General features: G+C 37.0%; 1 protein-coding gene across 6 annotated transcripts in view; it reads left to right on the forward strand.

The window, feature by feature from the left end:
* The window catches only part of LOC105489156 (RIC1 homolog, RAB6A GEF complex partner 1), a 154,245-nt gene that overhangs the window by 112,521 nt on the left and 17,441 nt on the right, over positions 1–24,283 (forward strand). For 5 of the 6 annotated variants that reach the window (XM_011753856.3, XM_011753857.3, XM_011753858.3 and 2 more), the window contains 10 exons: positions 4,123–4,211; positions 8,512–8,656; positions 9,178–9,226; positions 11,327–11,479; positions 12,698–12,901; positions 18,928–18,966; positions 19,264–19,374; positions 20,573–20,662; positions 22,282–22,442; positions 23,385–23,523. In XM_011753856.3, coding sequence (XP_011752158.1) covers positions 4,123–4,211; positions 8,512–8,656; positions 9,178–9,226; positions 11,327–11,479; positions 12,698–12,901; positions 18,928–18,966; positions 19,264–19,374; positions 20,573–20,662; positions 22,282–22,442; positions 23,385–23,523 — 1,180 coding nt within the window. The remainder of the gene's footprint in view (positions 1–4,122; positions 4,212–8,511; positions 8,657–9,177; positions 9,227–11,326; positions 11,480–12,697; positions 12,902–18,927; positions 18,967–19,263; positions 19,375–20,572; positions 20,663–22,281; positions 22,443–23,384; positions 23,524–24,283) is intronic. The other variant, XM_011753859.3, reaches the window with a different exon arrangement.

The following is a 24,283-nucleotide window of genomic DNA, read 5'->3' on the forward strand; positions in this document are numbered from 1 at the left end:
AAATAGAACATTGCTGGACTACAGTCACAAACTGCCTCTGCTACTTCCTAGTCACAACTCTTATTCCCTCCTTGACTCACTTAGTAACCGGTCAAAATTGTCAGATTTATCCATGTCATTTACCAGTAGTTGTAATCATTTTTTAAATTGGTTTATAAATAACGTTCCATTGTCTGAATATAGCATTTATCCACTTTGCTGTTGACATACATTTGCCTTATTTTTTGGTTTCTAAAAAAGGAGACATTCTCTTGTATAAATGGAATATCTTTATCACATGAGATCATTAATGATAAATCCCTAATAGGATCTAATACCCAGTTTATATGCAAATTAACCCAGTTGCCACCAGCTAAATTTCTTCTATGCCTCCTTTGTTCCAACCAGAATCAGTCAAGATTCATTAATTATATTTGGTTATTAGTTCTCTTTAGTTACCTTTTACCTACAATAATCCTTACACCACTTTTCTTATTTTCATGGCATTGCCTTTTTTTGAGTCTGAGTTGATTCTTTATAGAATATCCTGCATCCTAGATTTGCCTCATTGTTTCCTCATGATAGCATTTAAGTAGTTTATCTGACACCTGTCATGACTAACCTGGAAGTTGGTTCTTGTTGAGCAATACATTCAAGTGATTAGAAAGCCCACACATCAGGCATGGAAAAGCATTTAGAGAAAATACACAGAGACAGAAGCAGTGGCAAGTGTGCAGTTCCATTTCCTGCATTTGGGGCTAGCACAAGGCTGGGTGTTAGAATCCAGAAGAAGTACTCCTCCCTAGGCTATGGGCTTGTAAGCTACATGATTCATAAGTACTAGCCCTCCCCAGGATAATGAAGGTAGACTCTTGGCTTATAGCTTTTCAGCCACCTCAGTTTTCATCAGCTGGGAGACTACAAGCTCTCTTCTAGCATGCCCATGGGTTAGGGTTAAAGTTTTGTGATTCTAGCTGTGTGACATAACAAACCAGTGTCTGCTAGTCCAGATCTGCCAACACTTATCAGGACTTAATTGCCTTGAACACTAGGTGATAGCTGGTGTCCTTAGAGTTGTGTAAGAAGCCAGCTTCCTTTTAGGATGCCAGTTGGCAGCAGATCAGTATTTGAACAACCTTCCTGTTACCTATTTAAAGGTATTACTAGATTCTGGTTACACATTTTGTCATGGGTGATGATATATACTTCCTATAGTATCATTTAGTAATAATGTCAAGTTGTCTCAGTATTAATGATGCTGAATTTGATCACTTATGGTGACAATAGCCATATCTCTCTTACAGAGATTTATTTGCTTTGGGTTAGTAAGTCCTGTCTTTTTAATGAAAATATATTTTTCTGTTACATTGAGCTGGTGAGAAATGGAAGGAAAAGTAGTTTAAAGAATACAGGCACTATAGAACAACTAAAAGATTGTCAGACTTTGATAAGTAGTAACTTAGCACCTGTTTCTTATATTTAAAACATGGACTCTCCTCACTAACATTTTAGAGCTCAGCAACCCAGGGTTAGCAGTTGACAGTTGTCAGATGGAAAGCAAAAACAAACACCTGCTACCCACTTAGTGCTGTCTCTCAGCAGGAGATGATCTATTTGGGTAGACAGTCTGGAAAGAAATCTTTTTCAGATATTTAGCTTCTGGGTATGATGGAATGACAGATCAGATTTTCCCTCCCACCTGATACAGTCAAGAAAATGGACAAAAATATGAAAGAGCTGTTTTGAATTCAAAACACGAACATAAGGTAACAAGGGATAGTGATTTCTGAAAGATGAAAAACAAAATTATCTCTCTGTAACTGCCCTTAGTTTTTATTATTTTGAGTGTTTGTAGGCTGCAGCACAGGATTGAGGAGATAGGTCCTGAGTTGAGATAAGCACATGGAAATCAGAGAATCTGGGAAAACCAAGGCAGCTAGAGTTCATAATTATAGACACCAAACCGGTGGCAGAAAGAGAGAACTTCAGAGAGCTGTAAAGAGTCCCTCTTGAATATTAAACTGAGACATGGAAGACATTAGAAAAGGACTGAAATTAAACTTCTAGAGGTGAAAACCATTATGTCTGAGATGAAAAATACACTGTATGGAACTAACGACAGATTAGACATTGCAGAAGAGAGGATTAATGAACTTGAAAAACATAGAAATTATCCAGAATGGAACACAGAAAGAAAAAAAAAGAAAACAAAGAGTAAGCTGTGGGACAACTTTAAGGAGACTACTACTGCAGGTCTCTTAGTTAATCCCAGTTCTAATCCTTGAGAAGAGGTAGGACCTGGATGGAAATGGATCAAAGCTGCTGTGAAGAAACCATCTGACTTCTCCTTTCACACAAAAAAAAAACAGTCTGGCAGTCATAAACCAGTGTTATCTTATTATGTGCAAAAGCATTCTTAGATTAAAAAGTATCTTTAAGAACAACAATTTGTTTCTCTTTCTCACTATGATAGTGTTGCATAAGTAATGTAAAGCAGGAGCCTCATTTTCAAATGCTGAATGTGCATTAAATTTTTGAGCTGAGAATATACCATAAGCAGAAATGAGACTTTTCTATTATCATTGTAGTTCAATTTTGAAATGTAGCTTAGAAGTATTACAGAGATTTTACTTTTGGCTTCAGGCCCTTCATAAATTTGACCCTTGTAAAGATGTTTTAAATTAAGTAAATATATATACCATATACACAAAAAAGCATATATATTTTAAAACTAAAATCTTTACAAATTACCATCCAACGTAAGAAATAAGACATCACCAGTGCTGATGAAGCCTCCTGTTTACCCCTCTTCTTTGATACTCCCCTTTCTCCACCAGAGTATCACTAATCTGAAATTTGTATACATGAACTCTTCGTTGTATTTTTACCACAAATATATTTACTATTAATACTATATATCTACTATATATATCAAATATGTATGTTTATATTTGCTATGCTTTTACACACACACACACTTGTGTGTGTGTGTATATATATATTTTATCTCTTAAATGTATATACTGTTGACCGTTGAACAGCCCAGGGGTTAGAGGTACCAACCCCCCAACACATTTGAAAATTTGCGTGTAACTTTTGACTCCCCAAAGACTTTTAACTACTAATAACATACTATTGAAACCTTACAATTAACACATACTTTCCATGTTATATATACTAATATTATATATTGTATTCTTACAATAAAGTAAGCTAGAGAAAAGATTATTAAGAAAATTATAAGGAAGAAATAATGTACTTACTATTGATTAAGTGGAAGTGGATCATCCTAAAAGTCTTCATTCTCACTGTGTTCATGTTGAGTAGGCTTGAGGAAAAGGAGGTATGTCAGGGGTGGCAGAGGCAGAAGAAAATACATGTATAAGTGGGCCTGTGCAGTTCAGATCCACATTGTTCAAGGGTTAACGGTATCCGCTATCCATATGGCTAAAGTTCATTCATTTTCAGTGCTGTATGGTATAGTATTATATTGCTACACCATATGTACTACAGCCAAATAAAAGTTCATTTTTTTCCTCATGTTGCTAGATAGGCTATTTCCTTGTTTTGTTTTGTTTTGTTTTTTTGAGACCGAGTCTTGCTCTGTTGCCCAGGCTAGAGTGCAGTGGCGTGATCGCAGCTCACTGCAAGCTCTTCCTCCCGGGTTCACGCCATTCTCCTGCCTCAGCCTCCCGAGTAGCTGGGACTACAGGCGCCCGCCACCATGCCTGGCTAATTTTTTGTATTTTTATAGAGACGGGGTTTCACCGTGTTAGCCAGGATGGTCTTGATCTCCTGACCTCGTGATCTGCCCACCTCGGCCTCCCAAAGTGCTGGGATTACAGGCATGAGCCACCGCACCCAGCCGGCTATTTCCTTTTTTAAAAATTATACACAGTAGTACAATGGACATTGTCCGTATCTTTAGTAAACATTAGACAATAATTTCTGGGATATATCTGGAAGTGAAATTGCTAGATTAGAATATGCCTTTGTTCAAATTTATGAGATGACTGCAACTTATTGACAAAATGGTTTTGTTCTAGTTTACACTCCCACCAGCAGAACATAAGAGTTATATAATGCTTTTTCTATTTGTATTTGTCTTTTTTCACTAAAAGTTTTTTGTTGTTGTTTTCACAGTGGTTCTGTGCAGGTCTATACAATAGATAACAGCACTGGAGCCATGCTGCTATCTCATAAATTAGAGCTAACAGCAAAACAGTATCCTGGTGAGTCTTTTTTTAAAAAAAAAAAAAAAAAAATTTTTAATGTACTGGTAATGCTATGTGAGCAGATGCTGATTTTAAGTTAAACAATACATGTCATGCTATAGGTCAAATATTGGGACTCTGGGTGTGTAAACTGGCTCAAGTCTGGAAATCAGTTGAGGGGCCGTGATTCTGTTTTGATAATTCAAATTAGTGTTTTGTCCATTCGACCTAGAAGTTTTCTGCTTGTGTAAATTAAGTAGGAATGCAATAAGCTTCCTATCAGTTTCACTTCCAGGAACACCGTGATTAATTAGCCAGTGCTGAGTTCTACACAAGTCAGACTATTTTGATTGCCGCTTTGCCTCTGCTGTCCATTATAGCAGCTACGCCCACCTTGCCTTTGATAATTGAGTGCCACTTGCCCCTGCTGCCTTGGGATCCAGTTATTCCCACTGTATTTAAATTTTGTAGTTGAGTGACTGAAGTTCCCACTGTTAGAGCTGACATACAGAGAAGTGCAATTATAGGGTTCTTCAAAGATGTAGGTGCTGCCCTTACAAATCTGTTTTGCAAGGCATCAGTCAAGGGTATATCTTTTGGACCCTCCCAGCTGGGATGAGTTAGGTCTAAAGTGATTAATCCACTCCACCTTCTGAATCTTCCTAAGCCTTTGGATCCCTTCCTCTACATTAAACCAAGGGAGATCAGCCATTTCCAGCTCACTCACAGTGGGCCATCTTTTAATCCATGTTTCAGCTAATCGAGCAAATAAACTATTAGAACCTTTTAACTCCCCGAGCTGCAGCTTTAAATGCATAGTCCCTACTTAGTGGGCCCAAATCAATAAATTCACCATGATCCAACTCTATTTTCCTTCCATCATTATCCCACAACCTTAATATCCATTCCTGTGCCTGTTCTCCAGATTTCTGTTTATATAAATTAGAAAACTTGAGCAGTTCCCATAGTGCACCTCCTCATGGGTCACACTCTCAACCTCACCTCTAGAGGCCCGCCAGGACTTTATTTATAGGTCTAGAAGCAAACAGAGGTGTTGGGGGTGGCTCCTGAGGAGAATCAACATCTTGCCTGGCAACTGCCTCAGGGGAGGGCATCACTGTTGCCTCAGGCAGCACAGGGTTTATCTCCTCAGACAAATGTGGAAGGGCTAATGGCAGCATGGGTCCAGGAGGGGATGTTGCCACTATTGGGGATGGGGAAAGCTGTTTCTTCTGGCAAAAAAAGGCTCACCAGAGTTTACAAACTCAGTGAATGTAGCTTCATCAGGGTCCTCCCACACATCCGTTTTCCAAGTTGCAGAGTCCCATTCTTTTCCAGTCAATGCCCTCATTTTAACAGTAGATGCCTGGTGATGCAGGTGTATGCACCTTTCGTTGCAGGTCAGCCACTCAAATGATAAGAGCTTGTCTCTGTGTTTCCACAATTTTAGCTCTTTCTCTATAGGAGATAAGACTCTCTCTCAGGGCAATCTTAGCAGATTTGAGGCTCCGTGTCTGCTTCTGGGAGATAGAATCCCTGAATTCATTTTCTTTCATCACTTTGTTCACTGAACTTAGGAGCAACCAACTAGCTTCATTATGTTCCTTGGTTCTTCACATATGGTCAAAGGTGTTATGTATAGAGTCACTAAACTCCTTGACTCTCACAAGCAATGAATCAGAAGTGCCAAATGCATTTATTTTGCATAATTCTCTAAACAGTTCATGTCAAGGACTGTCAGTGTTCTCCATACTATTACAAATAGAGTCCTTAGCATTTTGGGGTCTAATGATATTAGGCAGCCAATTCCAGAAACCCCAAAACCAGTGAAGGAACTCAATCCTTAATATTCTGTTCCTCTAGAACCACTCCTGGTACCAATATCTGTATTAGTAAGGGTTCTATAGAGAGACAGAACTAATAGAATAGATACATACATATTTATAAAGGGGAGTTTATTAAGTATTAACTCACATGATCACAAGGTCCCACAGTAGTCCATCTGCAGGCTGAGGAGCAAGGAGAGCCAGTCCGAGTTCCAAAACTGAAGAACTTGGAGTCTGATGTTTGAGGGCGGGAAGCATCCAGCACACGAGAAATATATGTAGACTGGGGGGCTAGGCCAGTCTCTATTTTCACATTTTTCTGCCTGCTTATATTCTAGTCACACTGGCAGCTGATTAGATTGTGCCCACCCCGATTGAGGGTGGGTCCACCTTTCCCAGCCCTGGGACTCAAATGTTAATCTCCTTTGGCAACACCCTCACAGACACACCCAGGATTGATACTTTGTATCCTTCAATTCAGTGAAGTTGACACTCAGTGTTAACTATCACAATTAGGATATTTAACTCTTCATGTTGACTTAGTGTTACCCACATTTATACCAGTATTTTTGCCCACCATATCTTTTACCAACTCATACCTTCTTCTTGAGACCATTTTCTGCCTGAAAAACCTCTCATACATCCTTTGGAATTTATTTTAATGAAGTTTTTTGAAGGTAAACTCTACTTTGGCGGAGTCTGAAATGTACTTATTTTGCCCCATGTGATTTAATTATAGTTTAACTTGGTATGCTGTTTTGGATTGGCAGTTATTTTTTTTTTATACATTGAAGAATTTGCTCTAGTGTCATTAGATTTCCATTGCAGCTATTGGGAGGTCATCTGTCAAGTTGTCTTCTCTTTTCAAGAGACTGGTCTTTATAGCTACCTTTCAGATCTTGTTTTTGTTTTTGGCTTTCTGCAGTTTTGCTGTGATGTGGAAGGTGAAGAATTTTGTTTGTTTTTCAAATCCTGCTTGAGACTCAGGCTTGCTGGATGAAGATGTATGTCTTTGAACTATTTCTGGAAAATTCTCAACCAATCTTTCTAAATATTGCCTCTCCCCTAATCTCTTTTTCTGGAACTCAGATATACATTATACTTTTTTCCATGTTTCTTAACCTAACTTAAAAATTTTTTTAATTTTGTTTCTCTAGATTGCATTCTAGAAATTTTTTCTCCATCTGGGTTTGCTGATCCTCTCCAGTTATGCCAAATATATTGTTTGATCTGTCCATCAAGTTTTTAATTTGTTATTGTATTTTTTATTATTTAAAGGCTTATTTAGCTCTTTTTCCAATCTGTATGCATCCTGCTCCTTGTTTGAGTCTTCTCCTTTATTTCATTGGCTATGAAAAGCAGTTATTTTATATTCTGTGTCTGTTAATCCCAAAATCTGCAGCCTTTCTGTTTCTGCCATGTCTTGATCCTTTGGGTTCTTGCTCATTTGTGTATGTATTTTAGGATTTTTGACTGAGAGCTGATTGTTTTCCTTGAAGCGTTTTGTGTGTGTGTGTGTGTGTGTGTGTGTGTGTAACACTTTGAGAACTGGATAACATTTGAGTTTTTCCAGAGAGGATTTAAATGTCTTTGCTTCTGCTGGTCACTTGGGAGCACTACATCAATCTGTAACCCTTTGCATTGTATTCTCTGTGTGAACCACATTACATTGTACAAATTACAAATCAGAGTGAGGGTTTGTGGCTTCAGATTATCAAGGGAGTGTTATTTTCCATAGAGTTCCACTGATGAAACATGAAAGTGTTCCTTGCTAATTCTTTTCCTATATGGCAGAGGCTTTTTTCTCATTCTTTCTTATACCACGGATATAGTCCATTGTAGTCCCAGCTTTACATGGGTATCTTTTGTAAGATTACCTGCCTTAGGCAAGCTCTGAGCTTTAGAGTCATCAGAGGTAGAAGTCAAGGTCTCCAGGGTTTGGCAGAAAAATTCAGGGAACAAGCACTTTGTCTCAGTATTTTTGGTTGTTTTGAGGATTTAAGTATTCTATTCAACATCTTAGTTTTTTCAGTGTGGAAGTCATTCAGGGTGTCATTTGCTGTACTTCAATAAACAGAAATTTGCTCCTTATTTTTTTTAATCATCCTTACTGTGTAGCCTTTTTTAAGGTCTGCATATGTTTTTTCCTAAAGACAGCTTTTACTGTAACCTTATCCCTGTTTTACAGAAATTGATCTATACAAAACCAAAGACTTTTAAGATTACACAGTTGTAAGTTAATCAAGCTAATAGTGGCTAGAAACAGCTTTCACTTCTTACAAATCACCTGTGCACTGAGTTTGTTCTGCTTAGATCAGGACAAAACTAATGGCCTTACTAATTTTAAGTAGTCCTAAATGAGCAGGATTTATTTTTTGAAGCAGTCTTGCCTTTCTGCTTATTTAGATTTGAAAATATAGACTATGTAGGAAAAAAAAAAGTATTTCTGAAGCAACTATTTATTTTTAACTCTTCTCACTATTTCTTAACAGACATTTGGAATAAAACAGGAGCTGTTAAATTGATGAGATGGTCTCCTGACAATAGTGTTGTAATAGTGACCTGGGAATATGGAGGCCTTTCTTTATGGAGTGTGTTTGGAGCACAGCTGATTTGTACACTTGGAGGAGATTTTGCGTAAGTCAAAAAAGACAATTTTTAGATAAGATAACTCCATTATTTCTCACAATGCATGCATACCAAAACCTTGTATCAGAACTTCCCTTTGTGCCTTGACTCTTACCTTAAAACAGTTTGCAAAGTTCATAATCTGTTCAGAATATATTGATTCTCTGAACACTCATTTTTTAAAAAAATTACATCTCATTCCATAAAAATGTATTTTTTTTTGAACCCCTATTGTGTATATGACAGCATGTTAGACACAAAGAATCTGACATGAGGTTCAGTTCTGACGAAATGACCACACCTTTAAAAGCTGCATGACTCTGGCAAGAAGTCACTTGGACCTCGGAAAATGTAGCTGAGAGATACATACACCTAGGTGTATTAACCCACAGTTTTGTATTTCATGCATTATTATGTGTTTCTATTTTGAAGGAGCAAACTGTTTGATTTTTTTTAAAAACACACTAAATTTTATGTGCATTATGTGTAATTGGAAGGCTGTATTATATTTGGTTTCTGTTCTGTTTCAGTTATAGGTCTGATGGCACCAAAAAAGATCCCCTTAAGATCAACTCTATGGTAAGTACTTTCTATAAAAAAATTGGCATGGTATTTAAAAAAACTTGGATTTTTCTTCCCTTTTTTCGGTCATTTTTATTTATTTAATTTTTTGAGACAGGGTCTTGTGCTGTCACCCAGGCTGGAGAGCAGTGGCAGATCATAGCTCACTGCAGCCTCTCTAAGCGATCCTCCTGCCTCAAGCTTCCAAAGCTGAGACTACAGGCACGCCACTATCCACAATTTTTTTGACTTTTAGTAGAGATGGGGTCTTGCCATGTTGCCCAGGCTGGCCCTTTTTTCACTCATGTTGATCTGACAAAATCACAAAACTATTTTGGTCTCAGAAGACTCTTCTTTATACAGTTCTTGCTTGATGAAAGTTTTCTTTTTTTTTAATTGGAAGGCTGCCTGGTTTTCAGTATTTGTGTTTTGTTTAGATGTGGCTAGCAGACGCCTATCATCTCTATGATGATAGTGACTGTTCAGATGAGGCCTTTTTTGTATGTGTCTCTTCATGGCCTGCTTGCTTTTAACATGAGGTAAAATGCTCATTGGGTATTTTTCCTGGAGGATATGCACTTGTGCATTACTTGAGGATATCTGTATCTATATATATGTATACAGTGCATTGAGCATATTTTTAAAACTTTACATAGATGTAAAGTGCTTGGGACCAGAAGTGTTTCAAATTTTGGAACTTTTTGGATTTTGGAATATTTGCAAATACATTTTGGGGATGGGACTCAAGTCTGAACACAGAATTTACTTATGTTTTATATATACCTTATGCACATAGAGTGAAGGTAATGTAATATATTTTTAATAATTTTGTGCATAAAACAAAATTTTGACTGTAGCTCATCACATGAAGTCAGGTGTGGAATTTTTTACTGTGGTGTCATATCAGCCCTCAAAAAGTTTCAGCTATTGGAGCATTTCAGACTTTTGGATTAGCGAGGCTCAACTTGTATTTTTATTTTTTACCTAGAGTTTCTGTAGAAAACAGAGATATAACCCCTGTCTTTACATAACAAGTTTTTCTTGCTGTAGCCCCTCTGCGTACCATCCTTTTTAACTTAGTGACTGTGAGGCTTGTCGCTTCCCTTCTCTCTTGCTCCACAGAGGAAGACATTTTTCTGATCTTGAGTTTCTTGTAGAATTAAAACCACCATGGTTGCCTAAAATAGTGGTTCCCAACCTTTCACCACCAAGGACCCCTTCTGATGTCTTTGCCCACCTCCATAGTTTAAAATAAGTTTTTAGCCACATATTTTTATAAATGCCAGTCAGCCTTCTGAATGGCATGCAACAGCCAGTGTTGTCTGTCTCACTAACTTGATATTTCAGCCACAAACTAAGAGTCTAAGCATTTTAGTTAAAACTTTATGCAGCTTTATCATAGGAAAACATAAAAGTTCTATTAAACTTTTGAAATTTTGCAACAATTCATGGCTACCCCTGTCCCTTTACCATTTTCTTGGCTTGAAGATTGAGAATCACTAATCTTTAAAAATACTCTCATGGAGTCTAGTTACAGAATATTAAAACTGAATGGTTCTGGAGGAATTTATTTGAACCTTCTCATTTTACAGAGGAAGAAACTTATATCCTGAGAAACCAGACAGCTTGGCCAAGGTAATATATACAAAAAGCCAAGCTATAATGAAAACTCTAGTGTCACAGCTTCCAATCCAATGTTTTTTGCTCCATATAAAACTGCATCTGTTGTAGGGGCTTCTTTGCCAGGCTTCTGCTAGGTAACCTGGGGTGTCTTCTGTAAGGAATTTCTTTGTATTTGAGAGGCAGCTAAATTAAAGCAATGGAGAAATTACAGAGCACAGTAGGTATTTTTAGGATTAAGACCCTGAAACTGGCATTAAGAATGATAGGTAATGTTTCCACTTCTGTAGATAGAGAGCAGTGATGGTGGTTTCCTCTGGAGTTAGTTAACAGGGAACTGAAGATGTGATTCTTGTCTGTGTTATCACGGTTTCTCCAGCCTTCAGAAGTCATTAATAATGCTATCAGTGGCTATTTCAGAATTTGAATAATTGAAGCTAGAAAGGGATACAAAAGCCTTTTATTGCTCTGACTTTTTTTCTCCCTCTTCTCTCTAAGAGCTGGGGTGCAGAAGGCTATCACCTATGGGTAATCAGCGGATTTGGTTCTCAAAACACTGAAATTGAGTCTGACCTCAGGAGTGTAGTTAAACAGCCCAGCATCCTGTTATTTCAGTTTATTAAGAGTGTACTCACTGTAAACCCTTGTATGGTAAGTATATTTAAAGCTCTGATTTTTTAGTGTCTTTTATGTTAGAAGTTCAGACCCTTCTTTATGACATACATATGGTGTATACTTCTAAAATTGGCATATTATCTTCTTTTCTATGATTCTTGTGTTTCTTTTTAATTTATATTAAATTTATACCAAAATTTTATTTCTCAATGGGTTGTGTTTCTTTGGTCCTATTCTTTCAAAAGGATCATAAGCAATTTGACAGAAAGCACTGTTTATATATTTATTTAAATAATTTGAGTAATTTAGTCTTTATCTGAATAGCATTTCCCAAAGCGTGTTCCTCTAGGCACTACTTATGAGAGATATTAGTAGCAATTCCACAGGATTTTCTAAAAGTTTTGTTTCCATATAAGTGTCAAATAAAGGTAAAACAAAATTGTAGAGATTTATTTATTTTAGGACTCCAGAGTCTTAAATATGCTAATGTGCGTCATGAAAATCCAGGAGGTGGTATATAAAAAACAGTGTTCCCCATGCTTATTTAACTGTGACTTTTTAAGAAACAGCTTGAAGAAAGTATGTCTGAGGACTTACTTTTAGAAACACCGCCTCAAACACTGCGTCTTGTATTTCTAGCTGAAACAGTGTATACTAATATTATTATATATTGCTAATATACAGTAATGGTATATGTTATATGTTAAAAATGCATATCTTAATATCTACCATCAATGTCTTTTTAATGGATATTTGGTACAACAGATTTCTAATTAAAGTTTACAACATATCCAGAAAGAATGTGAAAATAACCTGAATCTCAGATCCATTATTCCACTTGAAGATTAAGGATCCCCAGAAAAGAAAAGAACATTTCTCCCTCCCTTCCCCATCCCAAATAATAATTTAAAAGCACCCTTGAGTTTTATGTCAAACGAGCATTTGGACTAAAATGGAAAGGCGATAAGGGTAGGTACTGCTTTGTCTGATCTGAATAGTTAATGAGTCTACTCACCTTTGAGAACACTGACTTTCTAGTTGAAAACTCATAGTCACTAAGATCACTATTCTTTCTAGTTATAACAGTGCATGAGATTATTGTGTAGTCTTTGTCCTCTGTGAAGAAAATCAACATCGAGATATATGTACATTTCCTATAATAAAACTAAATCGATGTGTTTTCTCCTACGTAATATTGAGTTGTTTTTATTTGCTTTCTTCCTTTGCCCTCTTGTTCCTCTTACCCTCATTTAGAGTAACCAAGAGCAGGTGTTGCTTCAGGGCGAGGACCGCTTGTACTTGAACTGTGGAGAGGCTTCACAAACCCAGAATCCTAGGAGTTCTTCAACACACTCTGAGCATAAGCCCAGTCGAGAAAAGAGCCCATTTGCAGATGGAGGTTTAGAGTCTCAGGGATTAAGCACTTTACTTGGACATCGGCATTGGCATGTTGTACAGGTAAATCTTTAATTACTGATTATAAGAGACTTATTCTTTGGTAGGATATCACCTGGAACAGATTATTAAATATTTCATCTTTTAACTTCAGGCAACTGAGAATCCTTTTAACCATTTTGTCATGTCCCTCTTCTGCTTTTCTGTGTTCTTGTCCTCTTGTCTTCTCCCTCCTTTCTTTCCATTGGCGTAGAGTGTATCCCCACCTGCTTCAAGTCCATTAATAATGTCAAGAACTAGAAGTTCGTTTTGCCTTCTCATTGAGAACTATTTATTTTATTTTTAGCCTCTTTTTTGTATAAATTTAGCTGTACGGATTTGCACAGGCAAAACAAAGTGTAATAATCTCACGGAAATTGGAACATCAACTAGTATTCTGTGCAGCTGACCTTACAATCCTAATGGGGCCACGTTGAGGTTAATCACGTGACTTTGGACCCTAATTGCAGACTTGTGATCAGTAGAGAGCTTTATTGTTAATAATTTTATTAGCTAATCTCATTCCAAATTATTTATTCATTCTGATATCACTGTTAAATTAACAGTGTCTTACAGTAATTCTGATAAACTGACATTTAACATAGAAATCAATTCTGAATTTTGATACCAAGTAAAATTATTTTGGGGAAACCAGTAAGTTGAAGTTTCTTAAAAGAAACTTGCATGCATAATTTCAGTGTCCTGAGTATTTTCTTTCCCCTTTTGATAGCAAAATATTTTAGGTACATTAAAGCCCACTCTTAGTTTCTTTTAGTCAGTTTCTATTTCCATAATTCTTTGCCTTACTTTGACTCTGTATGTTTACCCTACTAGCCTACTTCAGCTCCCATGTTATTTTCAGTTGACTTTGAGTGAAGATAATGAGGGACAAAAAAATTGTCATGTGAAAGAAAGGTTGAAGGATTATCTCCTACATTGACATGTGGTATACACTAAAAGAAAATGTACTTACATTAATAAAAACTCATAGAATCAAACAATGTACATACCATTTTATAATTAGTAACAATTTTTAAATAAAACTGCATTAGCTACTTCCTTGACTAAAATTTTCCACTGCTCCCTTCTCTCCTATAGCCATTTCTCTGCTATTTTCATTTCCCCATACTTTGAACTATTCATTCTACACTGACCTAGCATCAATGCCAGTTCTGCCTAGCCAGGTCTGTGTTACCAGAGAGCCAAGTAGAGCAGAGGATCAAAGAAGGTAGGTCTGGAACTAAAAAATCGATCAGGCAATAACAAAAATTGAATTTCCTTCCAGCTCAAAAACTCAGTGATTCTGTGATTCTTAAGCATCTATGAAGTATCCCATATAAGAGAAACATTTTAACACTGATTTTAGGACTGGGTACCAGCAAGATTCTACTGTTATTCTATTCTTTCGATAGCTAAAGATATTTAGACAGATGAACTTTTAAAACCTGAGTTTACCTAGTTTATCAGTTTCCTTAAAAATAACATAAATAATGCCACATTAATTGTTTTGTACTGCCAAAACAATTATAATGAGCTCATAGAATTTTTCAAGCTGGAAGGACCTTAGAGATTATCATAAAGTCCAACTGGATTTGATACATGTGGTAACTGAGGATCAGGGAAGTTATATGACTTGTCCAGTTCACCCAGCAGAGTAGTGGCAGACTTATCTTTATCATGACTCTATGTTAAAGTAACAATCTAATATATTTTAAAACCAAGGTACTGAGTATTAAATCACATAATACACTACTGACTTTGAGCTAAAACTTAGAATTTGCCTGTTTGGCAGTTTGCACTGGAGTTGCCCTATATTTTGCTGGCACTCCAGCTATGTGATTCAGTGCAGTTATGGTGGTGGTGTATAGGGCAGTATACAGTGTCTGTCTAATGCTAAACCTTTACGTTCTAGGCTTTTTAGCCATTTATCATGACTCCCTGAAGAAACATAGTTGCCTGGTTTAATTTACCCTACAGTATTATCCTTTTTTCTAAGATAAGTGACCACATCCTCTGTCAAAGTTGATTTTGTTTGCATGATTTATTCTTTGTATGCTTCTTGTGTAGCTTAGATGAACTCCAACTAATTCTGCTGCCTGTTCTGTTTCTCATTTAGAATACTAGTTTTTTGTTTGTTTGTTTAAACCTGCTATCTGATACTCCTTAGCTTCCAGACTGGAAAATTCTATGTTACTTAGGATTTTTCTTTAACTAAAACAAAACAAATACATACTTGTCAGAAGCAGGATTGGTAGCTGGCAGTAAAGGCGGTGCTTTTTTTTTGAGATCGAGTTTGTTCTTTGTTGCCCAGGCTGGAGTGCAGTGGCGCGATCTTATCTCACTGCAACCTCCGCCTCCAGGGTTCAAGCGATTCTGCTGTCTCAGCCTCCCGAGTAGCTGGGATTACAGGCACCTGCCACCACGCCCGGCTAATTTTTGTATTTTTAGTAGAGACAGGGTTTCACCATGTTGGCCAGGCTGGTCTCGAACTCCTGACCTTGTGATCCACCTGCCTTGGCCTCTCAAAGCGCTGGGATTACAGGCATGAGTCACTGCACCCAGCCAAAGCAAGCACCAGCCAAGGTGCTTTTTAAAAAGTTTTTTCTTACTTAGAAATTTTAAAACTTTTGAAAGTCATTTGTTAACATATGGGGCACAAACTTCCGAAATTTTACAAAACACAAACCTTCTAGTTTTAGGCCATGTCCCTTCTAAGACTGCCATTTGTTTTAATGGTCAGTATTTTGTATGATGTAAACATTTACTTCTGAAAGGTACATAAATCTATTATCCAGTGTTCTGAGGGTGTTGGTTTGATAGTTAGCTTGGCTGTTTAGAAAGAATAAGCTTCACAAAATGTGGGAGATAAGCACCTACAGGGTATCAGGCACTAAGTTAGGGATTTCAACAGACAGTATTTAAAGGCTATTTCATTCATAAATTATTTGCTGTCTTCCTACAGTATGTATCAAGTGTACCAGGTATTTGGCACAGAACAAATCTGCTAGGAGGATGGCTCCCACAGTCTCACTAGTTATAGACAAAACTCATCTAGGCAGGAGACAGAGTTTTAGCAGTTACTTTAAAATTTAGAAATCATAGTAACAAATAAGGGCAGATTCAGTTTCTTTAAGAGAAACTGAAACATTCTAAGATAAGGGTAGAGTTTCTGTACCTTAGCACTCAGTTTTCCAATGATGTGGCATGACTTTAGTGCCCTGAGTGTGCTTTCATGACCTGTTTTTTTTCTCACTGATTAGCTGCCTCTTCCTTACTCTGTCATTTCCTGTTCTCAGTATTAGAGGTAGAGCTCAGAGTTCAGATGACACATAGATCAATAAAGTTGACCTATTGGAGAAAATACATAGTATCTTTAGACAGAAAACTGCATGAAAAATAAAGCTTTGTTCTAAACTTAACACCTTAAGTTTTTAAAATAAATCATTTGTGACACTTCATAGATTTTTACAGAATAAATTGTTTTCTCTTATAGATACTGATCATAGTGTGATCATTTGATAAGATTTAACTTTGGTTCCCATTATTAGAAACTCTTTGTGTTAGAATCCACTTTTGTAGTAAGATCCCAGCTCCTCCATTACCCAACCACACGTTTCATAAGTACTCATGAAATACCAAGGTTTGAGGGAGGTGAGGATTCCTTTTAGTGCCATGGGTGATTGGCACAGTTATACTCAGGTACATCCTCCTGCTGTGAGTGACTGCTGAAAAAAGTTGAAAATGCTTTCAACTTTTATTTCACCACCCAATCATTAACTTAAGTGTACCATTATTCTGAACTAATTTTACCCATCATAGTGATTTTTTTTTTTGAGGGGGTGGTGCGGGGAGACAGAGTCTCACTTTGTTGCCCAGGCTGGAGTGCAATGGTGTAATCTCGGCTCACTGCAACCTCCACCTCCCGGGTTCAAGTGATTCTCCTACCTCAGCTTCCCGAGTAGCTGGGATTACAGGCACCTGCCATCATGCCCGGCTAATTTTTGTATTTTTAGTAGAGACAGAGTTTCACCATGCTGGCCGGACTGGTCTCGAACTCCTGACCTCAGGCAATCTGCCCGCCTCGGCCTCCCAAAGTGCTGGGATTACAGGCGTGAGCCACTGCACCTGGCCCATAGTGAATTTTATTAATTTATTAAGCTATAGATTTAGTTGGATTTTAAGTTGACTTAAGTCAACTTAAGTATAACAAATAATAAGTAGTAAGTAAAGCACTTAAGTGAAGTATAACAAATAGTTCTATCGAATTTTTTCAAGGTTAATACAGATGTTTAAAGCATATTGCTTTTACTTAATTTTTGTTCTATCTTCACATTACACAAACAATCTTACTGGGTTTGATTGCAGTTGACTTAGCTTTTTAATTTGGTCTTTAGTTTTTAAATATGTGACAACAACTTTTTTTTTTTTTTTTTTTTGAGACAGAGTCTCGCTCTGTCGCCCAGGCTGGAGTGCAGTGGCCGGATCTCAGCTCACTGCAAGCTCCGCCTCCCGGGTTTACACCATTCTCCTGCCTCAGCCTCCCGAGTAGCTGGGACTACAGGCGCCCGCCACCTCGCCCGGCTAGTTTTTTGTATTTTTTTTTAGTAGAGACGGGGTTTCACCGTTTTAGCCAGGATGATCTCGATCTGACCTCGTGATCCACCCGTCTCGGCCTCCCAAAGTGCTGGGATTACAGGCTTGAGCCACTGTGCCCAGCCGTGACAACTCTTCTTAGAGTAAAATGAAAATAAATTTGAACAAATTGAAGCTTTTCTTATTCCAAGAACAGAAGACTCTTTTTTTGTTCGGTTCTGTTAATTCTTGCCCTGCTCCAGCATGTGCTCATGAAAACTAATCAGCAGGCTGGAGAGATGAGTCTCATTAAAACAAAAATTTACTTAATGTATATTGATATCCTGTATCAATTATTTAAATTGAAAGGTGGTGTTAGGATGATACAAAGACACCATGTTCAAAGATGTAAGACAAACAATGTGGAAAAATTAACCCCTTTTCTTGCAGATAGAGTTAATATTTGTAATATATTAAAAGTTCTTGTAGATAAGTCAAATACTCCAATAGAAAAATAACAGCTTACATACACTCTTTCATGTGTGTGTGTGTGTATATATATATATTTATATATATATATATTTATATTATATATATATATTTATATATATATATTTAAAGACAGAATAAAAGCTACCAGTGGTTGTCCCTAAACAACAGAGAACTTCATTTTGTCAATTTTTATATTGTGTAATTTTATAAGCTTTTTTTATTTTTTTTTGAGACAGAGTTTCACTCTTGTTGCCCAGGCTGGAGTGCAGTGGCGTGATCTTGGCTCACTGACTGCAACCTCTGCCTCCCGAGTTCAAGCGATTCTCCTGCCTTAGTCTCCCATGTAGTTGGGATTACAGGCATGCGCCACCATGCACAGTTAGTTTTGTATTTTTAGTAGAAATGGGGTTTTGCCAAGTTGGTCAAGCTGGTCACAAACTCCTGACCTCAGGTGATCCACCTGCCTCGGCCTCCCAAAGTGCTGGGATTATAGCGTGAGCAGCCGCACCTGGCCTGAGCATTGCTTTTTTAATCAGAAAAGTGTAAAAGTAATAAAAATATTTCCATTAAAAACCAGAACTTTTTCTGAGGCTGTAATTATATTAGATTAGGTTGTTTTGGAATGGTTTATATCAGCAAACCCAAACTGTTCATCTGCACAATTCATAGCTGCCCTCATGGGTGCCTTCTCTGAAAATCTCTTGTCAGTCCGTAATTATTGAATTCAATATTTAAAACAAACAGAAACATCGTAAGGGGTAAGGGGCGGGGAGAGGAAAGCCTGGTGCCTAGAAACATGAAATAACAAACACAAGATGTAAAACACTGATTCATATACAAATGGTGAATTCCAAGTGCTCCGCTACCAACTGGGGGGGCACCTTAAACATTGTTCAGGAAGATGAATCTCATATTGTGATAACTTAATGCTTTAAGTTTAAATATATTTCATAAGTTTTACCAAACTGATGTGTTATTTTCTATAGATTTCCAGCACCTATCTAGAGAGCAATTGGCCTATACGGGTGAGTTGTTACTTTGTTGGTGTTAACTTTTGTTGGCTAGCATTTGCTGCAAGAGGCATTCTGGGAAGAGCCCTTCAGTGGGTGATTTGAGAAAAATAAAACACTTGATCTGTTGTAACATTGCTAGTATATTAACATCTATAATTTTGTCAGCTATAACTGAATATTTGGATTTTAAAATATTTAATTAGCAGACATTTATTAATAGTCTATTTGCCTGACACAATACTAAGCTCTTTATGCCTAATAAAGTATATAGGTTTGCAAGGAAAAGTTCTTATTTTTTTTTTCAAACAGTTTTCAGCTATTGATAAGCTTGGACAGAATATTGCTGTGGTTGGCAAGTTTGGTTTTGCACATTACTCTTTACTCACCAAAAAATGGAAACTTTTTGGAAACATTACCCAGGTTAGTCTTTTTTGAGATTAAAAACCTATTTCTCAAAGTATAAGAGAACTACAATATGAAATAGCTATAAAGTTTATCACTAAGTAATTTTGGTTACTTATTAAAAATAAGGAAAATCAGATATTAAAAAGTGATATTGAATAATGTCTAAGATTTGATTCTGATAAAATACTTGCTATTTGATAAAGGATCTTGTGTTGAAATAGTTTGGTTTATTTTTAATTCTTGTTAAGATCAGTAACTATAATTCTTTAGCCTAAGGATTTATTCTTATATTCCAGCTTGAGTTTATCAAATTTGATCAGAATAGATTTCCACAGAATTTGAGATCATTCCCTGCCTGTTCTGTGTGTGATGTATATGGGATAGTGAGCGTATGTGTGTGTGTGTGTATGTATGTGTATGTACATACATGCATGCAGTTGGAAGAGAAGGAAATCAATACTTGTTAAGTGCCTATTGTGTGTTAGGCATTTTAAGGCACTTTCATATATGTTACCTTACTCATCTGCATAGCAACCCAATGAAGGCACTCCTGTTACTTATCTTTCGATGTAAACACACACACACACACACAAAAAAAACTAGGATTCAGTTACTCATCTGATAAGTGATTAAGCCAGAATTTACACCAAGCCCTATTGGGTGTTGGAATGATGATGGTATATAGCACCCAGTTATTTTTAATGGTATATTTGCCTTCCTAAAGAAATATTTATTTTTATAAACAGGATATGGATCATTATTAATAAAGGCTCTAGAGTTATCACTGGAGAGGGAGAGTAGAACAGAATAATTTGATCTTTGGCTAGGTGCGGTGGCTCACGCCTGTAATCCCAGCACTTTGGGAGGCTGAAGTGGGCAGATCACTTGAGGCCAGGAATCCAAGACCAGCCTGGCCAACATGGCGAAACCCCGTCCCTACAAAATATACAAAAATTAGCTAGGTGTGTTGGTGCATGCTTGTAATCTCAGCTACTTGGGATGCGGCTGAGACATGAGAATTGCTTGAACCCAGGAGGCAGAGGTTGCAGGGAGCTGAGATTGAGCCACTGCACGCCAGCATGGGTGACAGAGTGAGACTGTCTCAAAAAACAATAATTTAAGCTTTGTCTGGGTAAGAATTTTTATAAATATATTACTTTGTTATAATTCCTGGTAGCATAAGGTAAATTTTTTAAAAAATTTTTATTTTAAGGAGCAAAATATGATCGTGACAGGTGGCCTAGCCTGGTGGAATGATTTTATGGTCCTTGCATGTTATAACATAAATGACCGTCAAGAAGAGGTAGGTTTTTTCTCTCAGAAATAACAGATTTTTATATTTTAAAGCTATTAAGCATGATTTAATTTTATATAGAAAATAGTCTATTGAAAACTGAACAAAACATTTTATCTTTTAATTAAAAATGTAGCTTCTTTTAGCCAGTGGGATTTTCTTTTCAGGTTACTACTTTAAAAAAATTTTAAGTGACAACTGAGACATCTAAACCTTTTCTAAAGATTTTAGCTGTCAGACATTCTCTATGGAGTTTGAAAATAAAGAGTTAAAAGCAAAAAATTTCATGATATAAGAACAGCTGTCCTCAGATATAGATTTATTTAGTTACTGATTTACAGTAACCCCTCCTTAACTATGGGAGAAATATTCCAAGACCATCACTGGATGCCTGAAACTGTTAATAGTACTGAACCCTATATAGCACTATATTTTTTCCTATACATACATACCTATGATAAAGTTTAATTTGTAAGAGATTAATGACTAATAATAAAACAATTATGACATATTGAAATAAAAGTTATATGAATGTGGTCTCTCAGAATATCTTAGTATGCTGTACTCACCTATTTTCAGACCATGGCTGACTGTAGATAACTGAAACTGTGGCAAGCAAAGCCATGGATAAAGGAGACTTCTGTATCTGGTTTTTTGTTTGTTTTGAGAAACTGCTGGTCTCATGATGTATCAGGTCTAAATCTGCAGGTCTAGGCCAGGTGCGGTGGCTCACACCTGTAATCCAAGCACTCTGGGAGGCTGAGGAGGGTGGATCACCTGAGGTCAGGAGTTCAAGACCAGCCTGACCAACATGGTGAAAGCCCGTCTCTACTAAAAATGCAAAAATTAGCCGGGCGTGGTGGCACACCCCTGTAATCCCAGCTACTTGGGAGGCTGAGGTGGCAGAATTGCTTGAACCCGGAAGGCAGAAGGAGCAGTGAGCTGAGATCATGCCACTGCACTCCAGCCTGGGCAACAGAGTGAGACCCCGCCTTTAAATAAATAAATAAATAAATAAATAAATAAATAAATAAATAAAGCAGGTCTAACAGGAATTTTTTTTTTTTTTTTTTTTTTTTTTTTTTTGAGACGGAGTCTCGCTCTGTAGCCCAGGCTGGAGTGCAGTGGCCGGATCTCAGCTCACTGCAAGCTCCGCCTCCCGGGTTCACGCCATTCTCCAGCCTCAGCCTCCTGAGTAGCTGGGACTACAGGCGCCCGCCACCTCGCCCGGCTAGTTTTTTGTATTTCTTAGTAGAGACGGGGTTTCACCGTGTTATCCAGGATGGTCTCGATCTCCTGACCTCGTGATCCACCCGTCTCGGCCTCCCAAAGTGCTGGGATTACAGGCTTGAGCCACCGCGCCCAGCCAGGAATATTTTATAATAGTACATTCAGTTTTGATCACTTCATTCTTTGCTTATTCATAGAGTGAGCCTAGTCTGCAAAAATATATAAGCATAATCCATTTATTGTTAAAGCTTAGATAGTTCTTTTAACTCCTGTTACTAAAAAAAAAAAAAAAAAAAAAAAAAAAAAAGTCAGAAGATAAAAACAGCATGTTTAAAGTATTTGGTCATCCCTAGCAGTTATCTTGTTTTTATAATTTTATTTATTTTTGTTTTCTTCAGCTTAGAGTATACTTGCGAACATCAAATCTGGACAATGCCTTTGCTCATGTCACCAAAGCACAAGCAGAAACATTACTGCTTAGTGTCTTCCAGGACATGGTAATAGTATTTAGAGCAGACTGTTCAATATGCCTTTACAGTATTGAAAGAAAATCTGATGGGTAAGTATCTGGCATATGAGAAGTCACTTTTTGCTCCTATTTATCACGTTTTTCTTTTGTAGTTTTTATTTTCTCAAAACAGTTATTCCACTTTTATATTCAATCTCATTTTTGTTAGAAGTAAAAAAAGCAAGTTTTAATTAGTGATATTGATATAATAGCTAATAAAAAAGAAATATCCTACACTAACTTCTTTAGCTTATCTTCCTGGAGTCATTTGAAAAAAAAAAATCTAGTTTGGAATGAGGTTAAACCCTTAGATACTAAATTTTTTTCACAACCTTGAAAATAAATGGTTACTGACTCTCCTAGTGCTCCCGATACTTGGTGGGAATTTGAAGGAGTTCCACAACTTTAAGACTGTAGGAAGCATGTCCTTAGCAAACTGACTTATATTTCCACTGAGCTAGATGGCTATAGTCTGGGGCAGAAAAAAATCAGCAGTGTTGTTGCTGCTGCATGTTGCCTTATATTTGTGTTGGCATCTGGTCTACTTGCGACATATTTAGACCACACCGTTGAGTTCTGTTTTTGTTCTCAGAGGTTAGTTGAAGTATGTATTTACTGAAACAGCACAGTGATTGAGGAGTAATGCAAGATAAAAATTAAGACATCTCACTAGCCTCAGTGATTGAACCGTCATTCTTTCTCAATCAACTAGTTTTTTCCACTTAAATATTTGTATTCTTATAGCTTCTTCCCTAGTTTTCGTCTTCCCTCCTATTTGTTACTCCCTTTCTTTCTCTCTCATCCCCATATATGTTCCCTGGTTCCCCTCAACATTGCCAACTTCCTGATCGAAGGATATATGGGGAGAAGATGATAGGTAGAAGACATCTGAGTCTTCCATAAGCATGAAGTCTAATACTATTACTAGTAGAAAAGAAAGAAAATTTTGTTAGCATTGTTGTTGAGGTATGTGGGTTTCTTTTGTTTTTACAGTCCAAATACTACTGCTGGTATTCAAGTTCTTCAGGAGGTTTCCATGTCACGCTACATTCCTCACCCTTTCCTGGTAGTATCTGTCACTCTGACATCAGTGAGTACAGAAAATGGAATCACCTTGAAAATGCCACAGCAGGTACCATTCCATTATCAAAGCTCTTTGGAGTTTACATCTCAGTTTTTGGTATTCGAGTCCATATTAGGAACTATTTGTTCAGCAAATAAATACTAAGTGTCTAAAATGTACCTTATATGAGGATGCTGGGTTGCAGTGGCAAATTAAAAAGACATGCTTTCTGCTCAGGCATTAAATAAATAATTACATACATAATGAATTGTTCCTGTTATGTGTGCCAAAAAGTAGTATACATTACTGTGAGAGCATATAACAAAAACCTATAATAATCTGAATAATCAGAGATTTCTGTATCATTTAAATTAAAACCAGGAGAATAAGTAGAGATTATCTAAGTTAAGAGGGGATGGATTTTCAGGTGGAAGGAATGGTAGTGCAGAGGCCCATAGACAAGAGAGAACATGACACACTCAGGGAATTGGAAGAATTTTACAGTGACTGGGACATGGAAATTGAAAGATATAAGTCTTGTAGATAATATTGATAATTTTAGACTTTAAAGTGTTTTAAGGTAGATATTATTAGATCTAACCTTTATAATGTTTACTATAAGGAGGAAAATGAACTGAAGTAAGACAAAACTACGGTAGGGAGAGCAACTGGGAGGTCATTGTAATGATCTAGGTCAGTGGTGTTCATAGTCTGAACTTGGGCAGTGAAAAAGGATACGGAAAGAAGTAGAATTGAGTATAGAATAGCAGGGGCTTTATAATTAGTTAATTACGAGGAAAGAGAAAGTATAATCCCATCGTGTCTGGGT

This window comes from Macaca nemestrina, chromosome 14 (genome assembly GCF_043159975.1).
Source record: "Macaca nemestrina isolate mMacNem1 chromosome 14, mMacNem.hap1, whole genome shotgun sequence".
In the NCBI taxonomy this organism is placed as follows: Eukaryota; Metazoa; Chordata; class Mammalia; order Primates; family Cercopithecidae; genus Macaca; species Macaca nemestrina.